The sequence below is a fragment of the Chanodichthys erythropterus genome, chromosome 17 (assembly GCF_024489055.1).
Source record: "Chanodichthys erythropterus isolate Z2021 chromosome 17, ASM2448905v1, whole genome shotgun sequence".
In the NCBI taxonomy this organism is placed as follows: domain Eukaryota; kingdom Metazoa; phylum Chordata; class Actinopteri; order Cypriniformes; family Xenocyprididae; genus Chanodichthys; species Chanodichthys erythropterus.
Window position 1 is genome coordinate 11,245,245 of NC_090237.1, and position 22,993 is coordinate 11,268,237.

The 22,993-nt window shown below is 40.8% G+C and overlaps 1 protein-coding gene across 7 annotated transcripts in view; it reads left to right on the forward strand.

Annotated features, from left to right (window-relative positions):
- LOC137004454 (calcium-activated chloride channel regulator 4-like) overlaps positions 1-22,636 on the forward strand; it is a 41,100-nt gene extending 18,464 nt beyond the window's left edge. For 2 of the 7 annotated variants that reach the window (XM_067364784.1, XM_067364785.1), the window contains 6 exons: positions 6,703-6,809; positions 6,898-7,113; positions 8,217-8,481; positions 8,593-8,757; positions 20,127-20,351; positions 20,495-22,636. In XM_067364784.1, the coding sequence (XP_067220885.1) occupies positions 6,703-6,809; positions 6,898-7,113; positions 8,217-8,481; positions 8,593-8,757; positions 20,127-20,351; positions 20,495-20,886 (1,370 nt within the window). In that variant the 3' untranslated portion in view covers positions 20,887-22,636. The other 5 variants (XM_067364786.1, XM_067364787.1, XM_067364791.1 and 2 more) reach the window with 5 other exon arrangements.
- The last annotated feature ends 357 nt before the right edge of the window (positions 22,637-22,993 follow it).

Below are 22,993 nucleotides of genomic sequence, written 5' to 3' on the forward strand. Positions count from 1 at the left end.
AATCTACATTGACCACGAAAAAAATACTAAATACAATCTGGGCTATCTTTTCTATCAAGTAGGTCTTGTCTTTCAAAAAGGTCAAGGTTGGTGACCACTGCTGTAGCCGATCACAGACATATTGAGTGAATGAAAGCAGGGATCTCGTCATTACAACTCAATTTCTGCACACTAACAAATGCTTTCATCTTCACTAACAGTGCAATCAGATAAACTTGCGCTGTTTGATTGACAGCTCCAGCTGCTCCAACGATTGCAAAGGGAGCTTTCTTTGATCACTTTCTTTATATAACTTAAATAACAGATTATTTTCATCCTACTAAGAGAAACAACGCAAATTGACGTTTAGTCACAGGTTTGAGTTACTGACACACAGACATAGATCATCTGACTGTAGCCTACATGAATCATTAATATCAGATCAGGCATTAGAATTAACACAGTTACTGACATGTAGTTGCGTTACTGTCGAGTCTAGTCCTGCTCAATATTTTGTAATCCTCAACGGCATGTTTGCTTGGTAGCTCGGTCTGGTTTAGCACCACATAGGCCTTTGTTGCTTAGGCCAAAGAATATACACTAACAAGCAGAGATGGGAAGTCCAGGGGTCAGAGAGTAAAAGTCCTGCCATATTTTTATTCCACCCACTGAAGCATTAATGAGATAAATAAGTGTTTAATTGAGTGATGATTGACCATTATTGAAGACACCTGATGATAACAAGCAGAATCACCAAAGGAGAAAATCACTATTTTTAAGTTACCATCATCGAGGTCAGGGTTTGTTTTAGTTGAGCTCTTGACCCTTGACATTTTAACATTAGATTTTGTTTGGGCAGTTTTAATTGCATTCAAACCAACCCGACAAGCAAAGTTAAAAGGTTATCAGGTGGTGTTAGTTATATTTTCACATAATCATTATGTGATCTGAATCAATGAGCTCATTTAGGACCCAATCATAGTTAGATTTACATTATTAATTACAGCACTGTGATTCTACAATGAAAAATATATATTTTTTTAGAGATCTGATTTAAAAATAACAACTTGAATTTAAACACAAAGACATCAAGAATCAGTCTGTGAATCTCAACAGTGGTGAGAATAATAAAGCATGTTGCATTCTGGATGCCACCAATCAAAATTCATCCATGCCTCCCATCATGCTTTGCTGTATGAATAAATTATGAGCTGAATTGTCTGTAATTTTCTTTATTCTCACTGATTCTTGATGTCTGTGTGCCGAAAATAAAAACTTTTTTTTTTTTTTCAAAAAAAAATTTGTATTGATAAAGTTGATCTTCTGCTATAGAATCAGAGTGCTGCTGTAATCAATAACATAAACCTAACTCAGAAATTGGGCTCTAAATGAGTTCAGTGATTCAGATCAAATGATGATTATGTGAAAACATAACCAACACCACCTGGTCATTTTCTAACTTTGTTTGTCTGGTTGGCTTTAATGCAGTTAAAACTGCCCAAACAAAATCCAACATTAAAAAGTTAAGGTTCAAGAGCTCAACTAAAACAAACCTTGACCTTGATGATGGTAACTTAAAAATAGTGATTTTCTCCTTTGGTGATTCTGCTTGTTATCATCAGGTGTCTTCAATAATGGTCAATCATCACTCAATTAATCACTTATTTATCTCATTAATGCTTCAGTGGGTGGAATAAAAATATGGCAGGACTTTTACTCTCTGACCACTGGACTTCCCACCTCTGGTTATAAGTTCTGCATACTGTCCCTGCGTTCCATTTGGAAGGGCTCATCCCTATGCCCCAATCCCTTCATAGGGTTTACCCTCTGGAGTGAGAGCTTCAAAGGTATGAAGGGTGTAGGGGTCAAAAAAATCTTCTTTTGGAACACACTTTTGCGTCATATTAACAAGACAATCAAGGAGGAGTTGATTGTGCAAGCTGCGCCCTTTGTTTAAAGTTAGTTTATTTATTTTTGGTTTATCGCACCATAATGTATATGTATTTGAAACATTTGAATGGAATATGTATCTGTAAAGTATTTTTGTTTAAGAACAAAGTCATTTTGACTATAATAATGTACCAAATCTAACTTGTATAAATATTGCAGTAGTAAAGAGAAATACTATACATACCTTTATAGATAAAATCGAACTCCTATAACCTCCGTACCCATTCTGTGACGTCAAAGAACTTCCCTGTGCACAGGATCATGGGGGCCCGAAGTGTCCATCAGATGTACCCTTCGAAATCCTTCATTCTGAAGAGCCCTTTGAAGTGGCCAATTTTGGCCCTGTCCCAAAAGGCACACTCCGGACTTGTGGACTTCCTCAGAGTCCACACTTTGGTGACGTCATGTAGTGCAGACCTATAGGGCCCTTGGCGCGAGTCCACGAGGGCGCATTGAGAGGTATTTTTGGGACAGACTCGATCGTCACGCCGGAAATAACGGTCTGATTGTTTTTTGACAAGAGCTGCAGATTCGTGGATAATATTTAGCATCAAGAACAGGTTTCTTTTCTTTTGCAAAATATTATCTCCATGTCAACTACACAGCCTGCTTTTGCTTATGCCACCTGGGAATTAGACAATATATACATGCTTATTTAAATAATGTATACAGTTGTAATAATACATAATGTTCCATTTGAACTAAGATTACAATTTTAACACATAATAAACATGTGCGTGAGTTTCAGATGAATTTACAGGTTTAAATATAAATACTAGGTTTACATATTACTCAGTAAAGCCCTGACATTCGGTTCTATTTATTTAATGAATCATAATGCGATCGTATTAATCAACGCGCTATTATTATGAGATATCAACCACTGGTCGATGACCATAATGTTTGTATAAACTGTAGGTAACAACTAGTAAAAAGTACACCTAGGTCATAAAAACCGTAATGATACCTACACTTAAATATTTTCTTCTCAGCCATGTCATCAATTGCTCTTGAGGGAAATATCCTCCCATCTGTTGTCTGATTGGCCTTTCGCAAGGATTCCTTGGTAGTTAAAGTGTGCGGAGCCTGCATCTATGCGGGCTTCGCGGAAGACCGCTTCAAGGGCACAAAGAAGGCGCTGCTGAGCACACTTCAGAGCATTAAAATTCTGAATGGGACAGCCTACGGACTCGTAGACTCTGCGAGCACGCGCAATTTAAGTCCACGAGACCGTAAGTCCACATGAAGTGTGCTATTTGGGACAGGGCCTTTGAGCACTTCAGTTTGAAACGACCCTTCAATATGGCGGCCATGATTATTTTCACTCCGAAGTGCCCTTTAGTGGGCGATATATCCCGTCTGGAACGCACTGACTGACTGATTTTGATGAGCTTCAGTTGTGTGTTCATTGTAGGAGCCCAATCACATGTGCTGCGTCCCAATTCAACTACTTATACTACGCCCTAAAAGTATGTACTCTTTCTGTGAACAAGAAGTACTTACTTTTGAGTGTGTAGCAAAAGAGTAGACAAGCTTTGGGACATACTATCACGTCATACAATTGCGTCTTTGCTCTCTGTCATATCCTGTCACCGTAAACTGGCCTGTCAATCATCTTACATCCTCCACATTTCATTTAGCTAATTTCCTACCGTATCGGAGAGAAATGCAGCATGTTGATCTCCAGTCGCTGGTCCTTCATGTGGAGAACTCTCATATTAATGCATAATGATGCATTTAAAAGTTAATGGCCAAAATGATATTTATAAAAGTCCACATTGGTATTTGCAGATGAAAAATAACACGGATAACATTAAATAAATATTTTCTATCAGGTTGAACTGATTATTAGTCACTCAAACCTCTCAGCGTCGTCCGCACATATCTGCCATGTTTTGTAGTTTTTAACACTTTTTAAGTCACAGCACCACCAACTGGCAGCAGTAAGTGTCACTTTCAAAAATGCTTTGAAATCTTATTTTGACCCTATCCAAACTTCATCAGTATAATGTCAAAACATGGCAGATATAGACCTCTGAAAGGATTATTGATACTGATGCCATGGCAACATGTCAAACTTTAATAATATTTTTGGCTGTTTTTAAGCATACTTCAGATTGCATAAAACTTGACACACATGTCAGTTGTTGGCCAGTAGATATGGGCAAAAGCTTTATAAATGGGTGTGGAGGAGGGGCTCTATAGCGCCACCTTTTGACAAAAAGGGAGTGGTTAGTTTTACCTACAGTCACCAAACTCACTACATATATTGTTCTTATCAAGCCGGACATTTCCTAATTTACAGTCATTAGCTTTGACCAGCAGAGAGTCAGATATTTTTGTTTGAATGTGGGTTTTGTGACTCTCATTTTGTGAAAATCTGAATTTTTAATTACTCTTCCTAGGTGGTTTATATGATTCACACCAAACTTTTTCAACATGATGCTAATACACTGAAGATGCTAAATTGTGAACGGATATTGGATATCTTGAACGGTGTTGCCATGGCAAGGGATTAAATTAATGACAAAAAAAGGAAACAAGTCTCAGATCTAATAAACAATAAATGATACAACATTTATTTCTATATAAAATATAAAATAATACATATATTAGAAATAAACATTCAATTTTTTTCAATTAATGCATGTTAAATTAGGCAGATTAATCAAATAATACATAGTATATCCACTAGATGGCAGTATGCATAGAACAGTGTTTTGCATTTGGATATATATTTAGACGTGATCAAAAACAACTTCCTGTCACAGTTTAGTTTTTTTAACTCTCTCTCTCTCTCTCTCTCTCTCTCTCTATGTGTCAGTTACACTCTTGATGGTTTAGAGTTTAACCCTTTCATTGCTGTGTGCTTTTGACTGCATTAAAGAATAAGATCTCTGTAACACTTTGCAATAAGTTGTCATTAGTTAATTACTTTAGTTGACACGAACTAAGAATTATCAATACTTCTAAAGTTTTTATAAATCTTAGTTTTTATTTTAATCTATTAATGTCAATTTCAGCATTTATTAATACATTATTAAAGCTGCAGTCCACGATTTTTCCTCTTTGTCGCCATCTCTGTTTGAAACCTGCAATTGCAGCCATATGCATAACAGATACCTGTAAGTGCGTTGTGCCTCAGCACAGCTCGTCAGCGCGGATGAATCTAACGTTTGCTCTCAGTCACTGCACCGGTGTGGATACTGTACTTCAGAATCACAGATTCTACGTCTTGAAAATATGACCAAAATAAGAATTTTCTCTGGAAAATATCATCTGAACAAGTAAGTAACATGTCTGCCACTTTTGTTCTGACCAACTGAGGAAAAAGGCATTAGGCCTACAGTAAATCGCGCTGCCAATGATGATTAAATCTAACGATCGCTTAGCTCAGATCACGTCAACCGTGCAAATTATTATTATTGTTATATTGTTCTCAAATTGTAAATGTTTAAAACATCAGCTGCGTGACTGTGTATTTAGTGTATATTAGCGTTACCTGTAGATTTCAATTTCTGTAGCCACTCAACAGTCCAAAGTCTTTTGCTTTTTGACTATGGGTGAATCTCCAGTTGTCACTGATGATTGTCATTTGGATCTTTCTGGATTACAATCCGCCATCAAAATGATAAGTTTAATTATTTCAGCTGCTGTGAGAAAAGGCTATAAATGATCCGCTACCAGCAGCATCCTCACGTGAACTAGCCTCTCGACGGGACTCCTTCCTTTCTGTTTACGGACTCCTTCCTTTCTGTAATGACGCGCAGACGAACTGCTGCATGCTCGAATTTCCCGTGGAAATCCACCATGTCGCTCTTATTATAAAACAATACTACAAGCTTACCGTTGTGAATCGAGACAAGATAATGAGATAGTTTTGAACACTGGCTGGTTATGTACTTGCTCAAAAATTGATTTTGGAAAATTTTTATCCAAAAAAAGTTGAGGACTGCAGCTTTAAAATCAAATGTTGTATTTGTTAACATTAGTTAAAGGGATAGTTCACCCAAAAATGAAAAATTTATGTTTATCTGCTTACCCCCAGGGCATCCAAGATGTAGGTGTCTTTGTTTCTTCATTAGAACACAAATGATGATTTTTAACTCCAACCGCTGCCCAAAATGAAATCAGCGGTTTGGAGCGCCAAAGTCATGTGATTTCAGCAGTTTGGGTGTTTGACACGCGATCCGAATCATGATTCGATACACTGATTCATTATGTTCCGAATCTAACTGAAACAAGTGTTTTGAAATCGGCCATCACTAAATAAGTCATTATTTTGTTTTTTTGGCGCACCAAAAATATTCTCGTCACTTTATAACATTAATATTGAACCACTGTACTCACATGAACTGATTTAAAAATGTTTTTAGTACATTAATGGATCTTGAGAGAGGAAATGTCATTGCTGGCTATGAAGACCTCACTGAGCCATCGGATTTCAACAAAAAAAAATCTTAATTTGTGTTCTGAAGATGAACGAAGGTCTTACGGGTGCGGAACAGCATGAGGGTGATTAATAAATTACATTTTTTTTTTTTTTTTTTTTGGGTGAACTAACCCTTTAATAAATAATGTAACAAATATAATGCTCATTGTTAGTTTGTGTTAGTTAATGCATAAACTATTGTTAATAAATAATCTCTCTCTCTCTCTCTCTCTCTCTCTGTGTGTGTCTAATTGCTTGACAGCCTAAATCATAATATTCAAGTTATGAATATCTGTTTATTATCCAGTGCATATTTCTCATATGTTTTATGTTGGAATTAGGCGGGAAATTTATCACAGCCAGTGACGACATTCTCTCTAATCAGCTACTGAATGGATTTTCTTCACTCACAATAACAACAGGAGATCAAACAAAAGACCCAGTTCAGGTTTGACAAGTGATCGCTCATTGCTCATGGTAAAATACTTTAAGATTGTTATAAATATTCTAATAATTCATTTTTATCCACACTTTAGATAGACAGTGAGGGAATAAAAACATCAGACTGGTTCAATGGGACAATATTAGTGGATCAGACCATTGGTACCAAAACCAGCTTTATAATAACCTATGAAACAAGTTTACCTGACATTTCCATACAGTCACCAAGTGGCTCAACCTACAAACAAGTACAGATGCGTCATGATGAAGCAGCAAAAACAGTCACTTTAAAAGTTCCAGGAACTGCACAGGTATGACAACCTGCACAGGATTTCATTAGCCGCGTTTCCACTGTCGTGCCAGAAGCAAGCTGGTGCGTGCAAGGGCCAGTCACGTTTCCAATGTCACTTCCGGGGCTTCCTCAGGGCCAGTAGCCAGGGTTTTTTGTCCTGCCGAATACCTTGGTCCAAAGCGGGCCATTTGGGGCTTGAGGAGTGGTCATGAACAGGAAACAGGAAGTATCACGTTGCTATGCCAACACATTCATGGCAGTGCCGTTGCTTTCTCACAACAGTTGAATGAATGAAAATTATTTATAAATTTGGAAATTATATGGATTTATTTTTTTCTAAACTTAATGTATTTAATTGTTTTATTTTGGTTAATGATTGAGGAGCTGGCATATGTACAACATATCTGTTGCAGAGACAAAGGAGGAGGATATTAAGAAGAACAGAGTATAAAACAAAAACATGCATTAAACTACTTACATTTAAACACATCTTTGCTTGACGTATGCAACCTTTGAATGCGACCTCCGGAGGATGCAGTCTTCTAAATGACACATAGCTAGACACTCCGCTTAACTCGTAACTCCTGTTTTCCTCTCATGAGCTCCCTCAGTTGCTCTGGCTGAAAGAATAAAGAGAGATCGCTCAAAGTACCTCCTCAGATTGCAATCATCGCATAATTTCGAGAAAAATTAATATAAATGCTCAGAAGTATATGTAAAAAATATATTTTATCAATATTTTTCTAAATATGTAACCCTTTAGAAGTATGTAAAACATTGGTCAAATATTGTTGTTGGAATCTTAAATCTTTAAGTAACACCAACCGTTTGCTTCTGTCATGGTCATTTTGCTAGTTTTCAGTCAGCTGGTGAAATAGTGAGGTCATGCGTTGTTGTTCTGTGGAGGCATGTTAAGGATGGGTTTTAGGGGAGGGCTGCGGGACTACTGGCCTGACAGTGGAAATGCAACTTGATTTTGGCCTCGGTGCTTGAGGTCCGAGGCTATTGTCCCAGCACGGCACGTTGTTAACCCTGGCTCGCACTAGTGGAAAAGCGGCTATTAACTTTCCTAACATTTTTTAATTTATTATTCATCTAATAATACTATTGTGTGTTTGCTAGCATGGGGACTGGAAGTACAGTATCCAAACTACAATAAGTCAGTCTGTGACTGTAACAGCAACGAGTCAAGCGGCGCAAGCTGAAGTTCCTCCTATCGTTGTCAAAGCCCGCATGAACCAGCAGCTCAGTGACGGCACTAAACCCTTGATAGTGTTTGCTGAGGTCAGTCAGAATTACAGGCCTGTAATAAATGCTAAGGTGTGGGCTACGCTGGAATCTGAATCTGGGTTTCCACAAGAATTACAACTCCTGGACAATGGAGCAGGTAAATTACCCATAATTTTTGTTTCAATTGTGCACTTAACTTAAAATAAAAATAAATAAAGTGTACAGTACCTTTCCAAATTCTATAGCTCAGAGATCCCATCTTTTTCAGGAGCTGATGCTTTTCAAAATGATGGAATCTATTCCAGATATTTCACAAAGTTTGAAAATGGGAGAAGCAGCTTGAAAGTAAGAGTGAAGAATCAAGATGGACAAGCCAGATTTATTGTCCCAAAAAGGGGTGGAGCCCCATACGTACCTGGATACGTGGTCAACGGTAAACCCCTGGTCATTTTGAAAATACGAAAAGAAAAACTTACATTCAGACCAACAGCACAATCGTGAGTGTGATATTACTGACATACAGCAGTTCATTAAAAAAACATATTAACATATTGAGTAACTTGAGTTTTAAACACAGTATTGCCAGTTACATTCTATTTTGTCATCAGCAATAGTTCCAAATGAAGCCGAAGCAGAATTGTTTGTAAAGTTACATGTTTTGTATCTAAATCAATCGATTTTTGAACGAGTGAATTTTGATCAACCGAAAGTGGCCTGCAAAGTGGCCTTCACAGGCTATTCCACCATCTTAAAGGGAACCCCGGGTATTAAGGCTTGTATGGCTTAATATAATGTAAATTATGTCTCTTACTGAAATATGTAGTAGAAAACCCATGAAAGATTAACGTTATTTAAAAAATCCACAACATTTTGGAACAATGGGATCCCAGACAGCAACAGAATGTGGGCCAGATCCGGCCCACATCTGGTACATGTGGATTACATGAGGACCAGATGCAGGCCAGATCTGGGCCGACACTATGTTGCTGTCAGAGATGCGCCATTTTGTTTAGGTGCGCAGCACATTCTATGTTGATGATGTCAAATGGTTGCACTCGGTGAGCTACTGATGCTACCCTGTTGCTATTTTTACGGCAACACAACTCGGAATATAATACCCACATAGAGGGCGACATTCTCAGGACCTTGCGCAACGTTCCCTAAAAGTTCTCTAAAGGTGACAAAAATTCAGATCCTTTACAGAACATTTGGGACGTTCCTAAAACGTCCTCTTTTGGTAATGAAAGTGCTGCAGTTCAAGTTTCCTTATATGACTTTAGGGGGACGTTCCATTTTGGTTATTTTATGGTCAAAAAAGAACGTTACAAAGAGGACATTTGGGACATTAACAAAACATTCCCACATGGTCCTCTGTTGGTCATTTAATAACGTTCCCGATATGAGTTTAGGGGGACGTTCTATTTTGGTTATTTTATGGTCACGCGAGAACATTACAGAGAGAACATTTGGGAAGTTATCAGAACATCCTATAGTAATAGTCCCCTAAACATTCCCAGAACGTCCTGAATGTTCCCTGAAGGTCCACCAAATAACATTTGAATCACGTGACTGGTTCAGACCAGTCGATACTGCTTCACATCGCGAGAGGCTTCATGACGCGAGACTTTGCTGCGCGCACACTTCAGCACCTTTTTTGGCATGTAATATGACTATATAGACACCCAAAATGTTGCACAAGATGTGGGTTTGTTGCAGAACAACCAATCAATCAAAGTTTACAAATACCCCCGGCCCTCAACTCCGGACCTCGAGATCCACATTCCTGCAGTGTTTAACTCCAACCGTGACAGTTAATGATATAATTAAGTGATTAAAGGCCCCGATATACTTCAAACGAAGTTCTTTTTTGTTCTTCGTTTAGGAGTAAAACGAAGTTAGAAATGCGTGACCAGCGATATACTGTAAACGAACATGTGACTCCTGTTACGTTATCGTCACTGACCAATGGTAGTACGAAGGTGTTTTGCAGCTTGAACGAACTTTTCCGTTTCAAACTTCCAAAAAGAACACAAAACGAACTTCGTTTTGGCCTGATTTTGTTCGAAATGACGTCACATCAGTTCGTTCTTCAATTTCGTTTGAAGTATACCGGGGCCTTAATTAAGGGATGATTAAGCTTTAATGATGAACACCTGCTGTTAACAAGCAGAATCACTGAAGAAAAGAGAAACACAAGAACTACAACTGACTTCAGGCACAGCCTTAGATGAAATCAACTGAAGATAAAACATTAAATCGCTCAAGATCTGATTAAACAACTCCACAAACAGCATTACCAGCTTTACGTATTACTAACGAGACTGACTTTATTTCTGACATTCATCTACAAAAGATCTTATTGAGAATTAACAGAAGTTTAGATGTTGATATCTTATTGAAAATGTTTGGTTTGAGGTCACCATCATGGACGTCACGAGTCAAGAGCTCAATTAAAGCAATCGCTGGACTCCACGATGGTGACCTCAAACCAAACATTTTCAATAAAACATCAACATCTAAACCTCTAATTAATTCTCAATAAGATCCTCTGTAGATGTGTGACAAATAAAGTCAGTCTTGTTAGTAATAAGTGAAGCTGGTAATGCTGTTTGTGGAGATGTTTAATCAGATCTTGAGTGATTTAATGTCTTTTATCTTCAGTTGATTTCATCGAAGGCTGTGGCTGAAGTCAGTTGTAGTTCTTGTGTTTCTCTTTTCTTCGGTGATTCTGCTTGTTAACAGCAGGTGTTCATCATTAAAGCTTAATCATCCCTTAATTAATCCTTTAATTGTATCATTAACTGTTAGGGTTGGAGCTAAACTCTGCAGGAATGTGGATCTCGAGGTCCGGATTTGAGGACCCCTGGTTTACATCATTCACACAAACCCTAGTTACACTCAGAGGTGGGAAGTCCAGGGGTCACAGAGTAAAAGTCCTGCCATATTTTTATTCCACCCACTGAAGCATTAATGAGATAAATAAGTGATTAATTGAGTGACGATTGACCATTATTGAAGACACCTGATGATAACAAGCAGAATCACCAAAGGAGAAAAATCACTATTTTTAAGTTACCATCATCGAGGTCAGGGTTTGTTTTAGTTGAGTTCTTGACCCTTAACTTTTTAACATTAGTTTTTTGTTTGGGCAGATATAACTGCATTAAAACCAACCTGACAAGCAAAGTTTAAAGATGATCAGGTGGTGTTGGTTATGTTTTCACATAATCATTATTTGATCTGAATAACTGAAGACCCCAACCTTAATTAAATTTACATTATTGATTAGTAATTGAATTGTCTTAGTAATTTTCTTTATTCTCACTATTTAAATTTTGCTGTTTTTCTGAGACTTTTTAGTAGCTTGTTTTCTAATGTTCAGAGTTGATCTGTTTATCAAAATATGTTGCTTGTCACCGTCATTGAGATTCATACGCTGATTCTTGAAGTAAAAAAAAAAAATTGTATTGATAAAGTTGATCTTCTGCTGTAGAATCAGAGTGCTGCTGTAATCAATAATGTAAACCTAACTAAGATTGGGCTCTAAATGAGTTCAGATCAAATAATGATTATAAGCAAACATAACCAACACCACCAGATCATCTTTTAACATTGCTCATCTCATTTGGTTTTAATGCAGTTAAAACTGTTCAAACCAAGTCTAACATCAAAAAGTCAAGGGTCAAGAGCTCAACTAAAACAAACCCTGACCTCGATGAAGGTAACTTAAAAATAGTGATTTTCTCCTTTGGTGATTCTGCTTGTTATCATCAGGTGTCTTCAATAATGGTCAATCATCACTCAATTAAACACTTATTTATCTCATTAATGCTTCAGTGGATGAAATAAAAATGTGGCAGGACTTTTACTCTCTGACCCCTGGACTTCCCACCTCTGCTCAGATATTGTGAGTGCGGCTGTGCCTGCTTAAACTTTGTTATATGTAAACCAAACATGCTTTTTCTCTAGAATCTCTTCTCTCCTGGATTTAATGTTGCTAGAAGCTATCAGCCATCAAACTTACATAACTGACTGTTAAAATAACACCTAGAAAATATAAAGAAATTAAGTATCTTTTTATATAATAACCCCATGTACAAATTATATCATTTTCAATCTTGGCCTACTTTAGTCAGACAACTCTCTAGATATTTTTATTACCTATTTAATATATACATTTTTAAAGTTAAGTGCTTATTGTAGACTAAATAGATGCTTATTGAATTATTATATTTAACCACTACTGATCATCAAATGACTATATCAGAGAGTTATCAAAATAGCTTGGCGAATTTATGACTTTATAGATAATCTGTATTTTTTAGAACAAAGATCACGGTTTTTCCATGATTCAAAAAGCAAATTACACAATCAAACAAAACAAAAAAAAATGTAGGGCTGATTTACTTGAGGTTATGTTCAAAATTAATTTCTTAATGTCTAAACGGTTATAGATGAGTCTAATATTTTTATTATTATTATTATTAATTTAAAGAATTCATCATGAAAAATATTAAAATAATGAATGAAATACATTTTAACAGTCTGGTCGCCACCTATTGGCATAACAATATAACAGATACAGTGTTTATTTAAAGGTGCCCTCGAATTAAAAATTGAATTTATCTTGGAATTGTTAAATAACAAGAGTTCAGTACATGGAAATGACATACAGTGATCCTCAAACTCCATTGTTTCCTCCTTCTTATATAAATCTCATTTGTTTAAAAGACCTCAGAAGAACAGGCGAATCTCAACATAACACCGACTGTTACGTAATAGTCGGGGTGTACGCCCCCAATATTTGCATATGCCAGCCCATGTTCCCAACATTATGAAAGCCATTAGACAAGGGCAGCCAGTATTAAAGGTGCCCTAGATTATGTTTTTAAAAAATGTAATATAAGTCTAAGGTGTCCCCTGATGTGTCTGTGAAGTTTCTACCCCATAGATTTTCTTTAATTTTTTTAACTGCCTATTTTGGGGCATCATTATAAACGCGCCAATTTTATGCTGCGGCCCCTTTAAATCCCGTGCTCTCCGCCCACAGAGCTCGTACTTGCCTTAAACAGTGCTTTAACAAAGTTTACACAGCTAATATAACCCTCAAAAGGGATCTTTACAAAGTGTTCGTCATGCATACTGCATGCATGCATCAGATAATTTGAGTATTGTATACTGTTATATTATTTACTTCTGATTTTGAATGAGTTTGAGGCTGTGCTCCGTGGCTAACGGCTAATACTACACTGTTGGAGAGATTTATAAAGAATGAAGTTGTGTTTATGAATTATACAGACTGCAAGTGTTTAAAAATGAAAATAACGACGGCTCTCTTGTCTCCGTGAATACAGTAATAATCGATGGTAACTTTAACCACATTTAACAGTACATTAGCAACATGCTAACGAAACATTTATAAATATATATTTATCAGCAGCCATATCACCCTGTAGCCCAAGACTGGGCCCAAGACAGCCTCAAATTCATTCAGAATCAAAGTAAACAATATAACAGTATACAATACTCAAATTATCCGACACATGCATGACGAACACTTTGTAAAGATCCATTTGAGGGTTATATTAGCTGTGTAAACTTTGTGTATGCACTGTTTAAGGCAAGCGCGAGCTCCGTGGGTGTGGAGCACGAGAATTAAAGGGGCCGCAGCATAAATTGGCTCATATTTAATGATGCCCCAAAATAGGTGTCACAGACACGCCAGGCTCCACCTCACCACAGTACCCACGCACCCAATCACCAGCATACTAATCACCGCCACCTGCATCTCATTCACTCTGCAATCACCAGCACTACAAAGCCACCACACTCACACACACTCACTGTCCGGTCTCGTTTGCACTACTACATGTAAATGCTTACCTTAAGGACTCCCCATCGACATACTTACCTGCTCCAGCGATCTCCTTCATCTCCTTCGTCTCCTGGTCCCTTCGTGTGCTTACCCTTCTGTGTGTGTGAGTGTCTCCAACGTCTCTCTCCATCTCATCTCAGCTCCTGGATCTACAAACCAAACAAGGACAGTATCACTTTATATTCATCTCTCAAGAACCTGATAACAGCCATATTCACTCTGTGTTCCACGCATTGTTCAATAAAGCTCACCTGGATTGCTTTTATCACTGCCTCCGTGTCTATATCATAACAGAAGCAGGACCATAACAACTTCACGGCATGAGCACCAACGATCCATTCCAGGAGCTCGTGGACGTGCTGCGTCGAGCACTCACACCACAGCCCTCTACATCGTCACCCCTCAACACGGCTGTCTCCGCACCCACCAGCACCGCTCCTTCACCTGCATTCACCGCCAGTCCCATGGCCAAACCGGCGCCCTACTCTGGATCGGCGGAGGAATGCAGCGGATTCCTTCTCCAATGTGAACTGGTCCTGGAGATGCAGCCGCACCTCTACACCACAGACACGGCTAAAATAGTGTTCATTATTTCACAACTGCAAGGGAAAGCTCTGCAAAGGGCAGATTCGCTATGGACCCAAAAAGGCCCAGTCGTCCAATCCTATTCGGCGTTCGTCTCCCACTTCCGGGAAGTATTTGGGAAACCTCTGACGGATTCCTCGACTGGTGAGAAACTTTATAATCTAAAGCAAAGAAACCTCTCTGTTAACGAATATGCCTTGCAGTTTCGAACGCTAGCCGCCACCAGCGGATGGAACGAGCAAGCCCTCATCACCACGTTCCGTCAGGGGCTGGAACCCTCCGTGCGGCTGCATCTCGCTGCATACGAGGACTCCATGGGATTAGAACGCTTCATCCAACTCGCCATCCGCGTGGGGTCCCGTATGCAGTCGTGTATTCAGGAACACCAGGGCCAGTCATCCACCACCAACCTCCTCCGTAGGTCCGAACCCGTCAGCTCCCCAGAACCAGCCACAGAACCCATGCAAATTGATCATTCTCGTCTCACCCCTAACGAAAGACAAAGAAGGCTGGCCCTGAATCTCTGTCTCTATTGCGGGACTATGGGGCATAATCTCTCCACATGCCCAATACGTCCTCCTCGACCCGTGGTGAGTGCAATATTTCCCTCCATTCAGAAAATGAAACCACTCACTACAACTGTAACCCTTACTGCTGCTAACATCTCTGTTCCAGTAGTGGCGCTCCTTGATTCAGGGTCAGCCGGAAACTTCATCTCAGGCACCCTCTGTAGACAACTCAACCTCAAGATCTCTCCTTCACCGACGAGCTATCAAATCCACTCCATCACGGGCAAACCCCTAAGCCGCAAACACATCCGTCATTGCGTGGGTCCACTTCAACTCAGCATCGGAATCCTGCACACTGAACAAATCCATTTGCTGGTTCTGGAGGAATCCACCGCTGACGTGGTTCTAGGGCGCCCGTGGCTGGAACAACATAACCCCAACATCTCCTGGCGCACGGGCGAAGTCCTGAAGTGGGGCGATCACTGCTTCCCAGACTGCTTCTCAGCGCTTCCTGTTCCGAAATCTCCACTCTCAAAGTCTCTTCTCGTGAACGCCACGTCCATCGAGAGCCCTGTTTAGAAGCGCTCCGTGGATGTCCCCCCAGACTACGCCCTCTTCAGTGACGTTTTCTGCCCGCAACGCGCCTCCAAGCTTCCTCCACACCGGCCATGGGACTGCGCCATCGATCTGTTGCCGGGTGAACCAGTGCCCAGGGGACGCATATACCCCCTGTCCATACCGGAGGAGAAGGCCATGGAGGAATACATCAAAGAGGCACTCGAAAAAAGTTACATCCGCCCGTCTACTTCCCCTGCTGCTTCAAGCTTCTTCTTCGTGGCAAAGAAGGACGGAGGCTTGAGGCCCTGCATCGATTACCGTGCCCTTAACAAGATCACCATAAAATTCCGCTACCCACTTCCCCTCGTCCCAGCGGCCCTGGAACATCTCCGCGGTGCCACTGTGTTCACCAAGTTGGACCTCCGCAGCGCGTACAACCTCATCCGGATACGTGAGGGGGACGAGTGGAAGACCGCCTTTGTCACGCCCACAGGACACTACGAATACCTCGTGATGCCGTATGGCCTGGTCAACGCCCCCTCCGTATTCAAGGATTTCATCCACGAGGTGCTCCGGGAGTTTCTCCATAAGTCCGTTCTGGTTTATATTGATGACATCCTCATCTACTCCCGGAGCTTGGCCGAACATCGCCACCACGTTGCGGAGGTCCTCCAGCGCTTACGGCAGTTCCATCTCTTCCTCAAGGCTGAAAAATGCTCGTTTCATCAACCCTCCGTCCAGTTCCTGGGGTACGTGATTGATCACAGTGGCATCCGGATGGACGAGGGGAAGGTCTCCGCCATACAGTCCTGGCCCACTCCTACTACCATCAAAGAACTCCAAAGATTCCTAGGCTTCTCCAACTTCTACCGCCGGTTTATCAAGAATTACAGCACTATCGTCAGTCCACTCACCAACCTACTCCGTCACCAGCCCAAGTCTCTGTCCTGGTCTCCACTAGCCACCAATGCCTTCGAGACCCTGAAGAAAGCCTTCACCACCGCTCCCCTCCTTGTCCACCCTAACCCGGACCTCCCGTTCATCGTGGAGGTGGACGCATCTACCACCGGAGTGGGAGCGGTCCTTTCACAGCAGCAGGGGACACCAAGTAGACTCCATCCATGCGCCTCTTCTCCCGCAAGCTCAACCCGGCGGAGGTCAACTACGACATCGGTGACCGCGAACTCCTGGCCGTCAAGCTTGCCCTTGAGGAGTGGAGGCATTGGTTGGAGGGAGCTACTCACCCGTTTCAAGTTCTCACTGATCACAAAAACCTCGAATATCTGAAGGCCGCTAAGAGACTCAACCCTCGCCAAGCTCACTGGGCTATGTTCTTCTCTAGATTCAACTTCTCCATCTCCTACCGTCCTGGTTCTAAGAATACTAAAGCTGACGCCCTATCTCGCCTCTATGCTCCTGAGGAAAAGCCCGAAGAGCCTGATACTATTCTGCCGGAGTCCATCTTCGTGAACCCCATCCAGTGGTCCGAGGAAACCATTCCCTCCGCCAATGCCTCCACACGCACTCCGCCGGGTTGCCCCCAAGGCTTGCAATACATCACATGGGCACGTTGACTCCACTCCTGCACAGCATCCACTCTTCACTTGGCACTGGTCACCCGGGGGTCAAGGAGACCCTCTCGTTGCTCAAACAACGCTTCTGGTGGCCCAACATGGCCAACGACGTCAGGAGGTACATGCAGGGCTGCAGGGAGTGCGCCATCTCCAAGAGCCCACGCCATCTTCCCACCGGCAAGCTCTTTCCTCTGCCCGTTCCTGAGAGACCCTGGTCACACCTGGGAGTGGACTTCGTCACCGATCTCCCCGAGTCTGACGGTCACACATGCATCCTGGTGGTTGTGGACCGCTTCTCAAAGTCCTGCCGATTGATACCCCTGGAGGGTCTACCTACCGCCATGGCCACCGCAGAACTAATGTTTAATCATGTTTTTCGCTATTATGGATTACCTGAAGACATCGTCTCCGACAGAGGACCCCAGTTTGTCTCCCACGTCTGGAAAGCCTTCTTCTCCCTCCTGGGTGTGACCGTCAGCCTATCGTCTGGATACCATCCTCAGTCGAACGGGCAGACGGAACGGAAGATCCAGGAGATCGGCCGCTTCCTGCGTACCTTCTGTCACGGCCACCAGAACTCCTGGAACCAGTACCTGGGTTGGGCCGAGTACGCACAGAACTCCCTCCGCCAAGCCTCAACTGGACTAACACCCTTCCAGTGCGTACTCGGCTACCAACCCCCGATGTTCCCCTGGGACGGGGAACCCTCCAACATTCCGGCAGTCGACTACTGGTTCTGGGAGAGCGAGAGGGTGTGGGACTCAGCTCACCACCAGCTGCAGAGGGCCCTGCGCAGACGCAAGATGGCAACCGACCTTCGGCGCTCCGAGGCTCCTGTCTACCAGCCGGGGCAGAAGGTCTGGCTGTCCACCCGGGACATCAGGATGCGTCTGCCCTGCAAGAAGCTGAGTCCCCGCTTCATTGGCCCATTCACCATCCTTCGGCAGATCAACCCCGTCACCTATCGTCTCCAACTCCCGGCACAGTATATCAGAAGTCACCCCACATTTCATGTGTCTCTACTCAAACCTTACCACCCTTCTGTTGTTCCCTCCACAGAGCCTGACGTGGCAGCCGCCGAGCCCCCCCTTCCACTTCTCCTAGAGGACGGCACAGCCTACGTGGTCCACGAGATCCTGGATTCCCGGCGCCGTGGTGGTAAACTTGAGTACCTCGTGGACTGGGAGGACTATGGTCCCGAAGAACACTCATGGGTTCCCAGGAATGATATCCTTGATCCTCTTCTGTTACAGAACTTCCATACCAACCATCCAGACAGACCTGCCCCGCGACCCAGGGGAAGACCACCACGACGTCAGGGTCCGCGGCCCTCAGGAGCAGGCCGTGGGAAGGCGGGTACTGTCACAGACACGCCAGGCTCCACCTCACCACAGTACCCACGCACCCAATCACCAGCATACTAATCACCACCACCTGCATCTCATTCACTCTGCAATCACCAGCACTACAAACCACCACATTCACACACACTCACTGTCCGGTCTCGTTTGCACTACTACATGTAAATGCTTATCTTAAGGACTCCCCATCGACATACTTACCTGCTCCAGCGATCTCCTTCATCTCCTTCGTCTCCTGGTTCCTTCGTGTGCTTACCCTTCTGTGTGTGTGAGTGTCTCCAACGTCTCCCTCCATCTCATCTCAGCTCCTGGATCTACAAACCAAACAAGGACAGTATCACTTTATATTCATCTCTCAAGAACCTGATAACAGCCATATTCACTCTGTGTTCCACGCATTGTTCAATAAAGCTCACCTGGATTGCTTTTATCTCTGCCTCGTGTCTATATCATAACAATAGGCAGTTAAAAAAAAACAATTAAAAAAAATCTATGGGGTATTTTGAGCTGAAACTTCACAGACACATTCAGGGGACACCTTAGACTTATATTACATCTTTAAAAAAAAACGTTCGATGGCACCTTTAAAGCTTAGTTTCAAAGGTTGTCTACTCAATAGGCTTGTTTGAGATGAGCCTAGCCTCGCCTGAAGTTCAGCCGAGAGTAGGCGGCTGCAGTTAGGGGAGGAGTGAAAAAAGTGCAGGCAAGACGAACAGTTCTCTGTTCTCATAGTGGATCAGAACCTACGAGATCAAAGGCGGATATCGCGGGATTCACACTCGTGCGCTGTGTTGCTGATAAACTGGATGTAATTTAATTTCTGTTGCTTTTATATGAAAATAAACATAATGAACAATACACCCAAAGTACTTGATATTTATTTCCATTCGAAGGATGTGTGTATCAATCATTTTTATTTTAATTACAGACATGTTTTTATATATTTTTATAAATATGATAACAATCACATAACCCATAGAGAGATTGCACTGTCAGAGACTTTTGGAATATTCACACATAATTTATACGCATAAAATCATGGTATTAGTGTTTCCAAATCAAACATTTTAAAAGAGATCAATACATCACGGTTGTTTAAACCAATAAGCTTTAAGCTGTGTCATCATCAAGTCGTTTCCCATCGTGCTTTTGGTCAGCGAAGTCGGTGGAGAGCAACTGCGCTCGACTGCAGAATCCGACACGTCCGCCTCGCCCTCGAGAGAGGTTTTTGACATACGTCAGCATGACATCAGAGCAAGGCGGACCACCCTCGGACACATTTCTAACCGGCATGCATCTTGCGGTGATCAGGCGGATTCAGGTGGTTCCTCTAATTTCAGGTGTGGTGGAGCTGAACCCTCCAAAGCCTCAAGTTTCTGAAGAACCACTCGAGGTTGGAAGCTTTACCAGGACAGCCACTGGAGAGAGTTTTGAAGTGGTTTTTACAGGCTCAACCCCACCAAATTTCCCTCCTAACAGAATCACAGATCTGAGTGCTGAGATCCAGGAGGACTCTGTGCTTCTCAGCTGGACGGCTCCTGGTGAGGACCTCGACCAAGGGACAGGTAAAGCATACAGTTACTATAACAGAAATTAAAATTTCTTTAACATTTTCACTGACAACATAAAAGTAGAATCAAATTTGGAGAATTTAGATGAAATAATGAAAATTTAATTGTCTTGCATGGCATGTTTCTTTACCTTTAAGCTAAATCCTATGAGATCAGGTGGAGCTATGACCTTCAAATGCTTCAAGAAAACTTCAGCAATGCTCATGCAGTCAACACATCTGCCGTCTCACCGCTGGAGGCTGGATCAGTTGAACAGCATTCATTCAATCTCAGTTTCACAATCCAAAATGGCACCACAATATTCTTTGCAGTTCAGTCTGAGGACAAAGAAAATACAAAATCTGAAACCTCTAACATCGCTCAAGCTTCAAAGATCCTCCCTGATCCAACCCCCTCTGCAATATCAAACCCAGGCTTGAATTTGACAGTTCTAGTAATTTCATTGTGTGTTGTAGCTATGGTCGTTGTTGCTGTAATCATATGGTCAGTGAGACGCAGACAACGCCTTTTAAGTAACAGCTTGATTTAACAGTCTGGAATTAAAATGCTAACGATCAAATCAATCCTTTTATCTAATTTGAACATAACTATGAACATGCAACAACTTTAGAACATTTTTTATAACAACTCTTTCTATCAAGCAGAATTTCTTATTTTCTCAATTTTTTATTTTCTTTTTTTTTTCCAAGTACATGTATTGCTATCTCATGTAGAATTCTCATTTGTAACAGATTCTCAATCGCTTTATCTTCCTCTGAAATGTAAGAACCTTTAAATACAAAAGAATAAAATTATTTTTGTACAGTAAGACATGTATTAAACTTTTATTATAATGATTTAAAGCACATTTTTAGTTAAGTCAGTCTTTGAATTTTAAATGGGGACCTATTATGCCATTTTTCAGTCTTGAATTTGTTTTTGGGCTTGACTAGACTTGGCTGTCATGATTGAATGCTCAAAAAACTTTATTTTTCACATTATTTTCTGTGCATGCTGTCACAGTTTTCACAGATTTGCAATTTTTGTAGTTTACATAAAGACGATAACGGTATTATTTTAAAACACTTCCACTTTGAAACCCCTTTTGCAAAAGTTTGCGTTTTCAGACATTGTTGTCATGTAAATGAGAAGCCAAAACATAAAAAAGTTAAACTCAAGAAACTCAACCAGCCTCAACCTTTTTTTTTTTTGTTTTTTTTTTTTTTTTTGTGTAAGCTTTGAGCAGGAATTATTTAAATGAGGAATATTCTATTCATATATATACATATATGAATTGAGTGGTTTAGTGCAAATTTTCTGAAGGGACTCAATTGCTTATATGATGAACAGATTAAATTTAGGCTTCTATTCACATATAAACATTGATCAGTGAACACAAACAAAAGCTCAACGATACTTTCTTGATGCGCAAGAACAAATCTCATTGGTTCTTGCAAAAGCTCAAATGTGCTGTGTAACACAAGAATGAACCTCACTGGTTCTTGCACATCAAGCAAACATGCTTGATTACCATAACTGATGTGTGAGTTTATGAATGTTTATATGTGAACAAAAGCCTAATGACGTCTCAGACAGCAGATACATAATAATGAGGACTTTTGAGTGATTCGATACTGTTTTGTACACGTTGCACGTTGTATTATTCAAATAGATTGGTTTTTTATTGACCACAATATTATTGTTGATAATTGTTGAGAGGGGCACTTTTGATTCATTTTGAAAAAGGGCATGTACTTGAGAAGTTTAGCCAACTACGACGAATTCCACTTCTGAGAATCCTGGAAAATGTGAAAAGGGTCCATTAATATTCTAGACCATTTTTGGGGGGTTGTTGCAATGTTTTATTATTATGTCATGTAACTGCTCCAAGACACAAAAGCTGTGTCCCAATTCAGGGGCTATGCACTTGAGAAGGAGGTCTCTGCGGAACAAAAAGGGGCGTTTCCTGATTTTGGGGTGTTGTCACACGGGAATAGGTGTTTTTCAACACCTCTTTACCTGATTTGCTCAAAATGAGTGAGAGATTTTCAGAAAAACAACAAGAGTTATATTAATGTAAGTGTATTGTTTTAAACTAACAGCTGTTTAACATTTCTTTTGGGTGAATATGCTTGCTAGCCCATTCTAAAAAGCTCCAAGCAATCTACTTTCACTCACTTCTAGCGACAACTATTATTAGCTAACATTCGCTATTCTATTTGATGAATCTGCTGGTCACTTGATTTGTTTTATTTTTACCATTAGGGTTTTGGCTACAGTGTCTGTGGTCAATAAAATGATTACAAAGTTTAAAGTCTTCAGAGTCATCATTTCAGGTTAACACATTTTCTTTATTTTAATGCTTACACAAGGTCAGTAAATAGTTTCATTAATGCACATAATAAAGCTCATACTTTTAATATTATATTATATTTAATATATGCTGAGGAAGTCATGTGTTTCTGTGTGGTTGATAGCCTATAAAAAACAATTACACTTAAAATTAACGTTATATAAAAGTTAATATATAAATCACAAGCACCTCAGCTAACAGAATTTTGTTATAAGAACGTTCTCTAAATATTCAGTATTGGTTCTGGGAACGTAAAAAATGTCCAGTTTTCTTGACGTTCCAGGAACGTTTTTATAAGGTATAA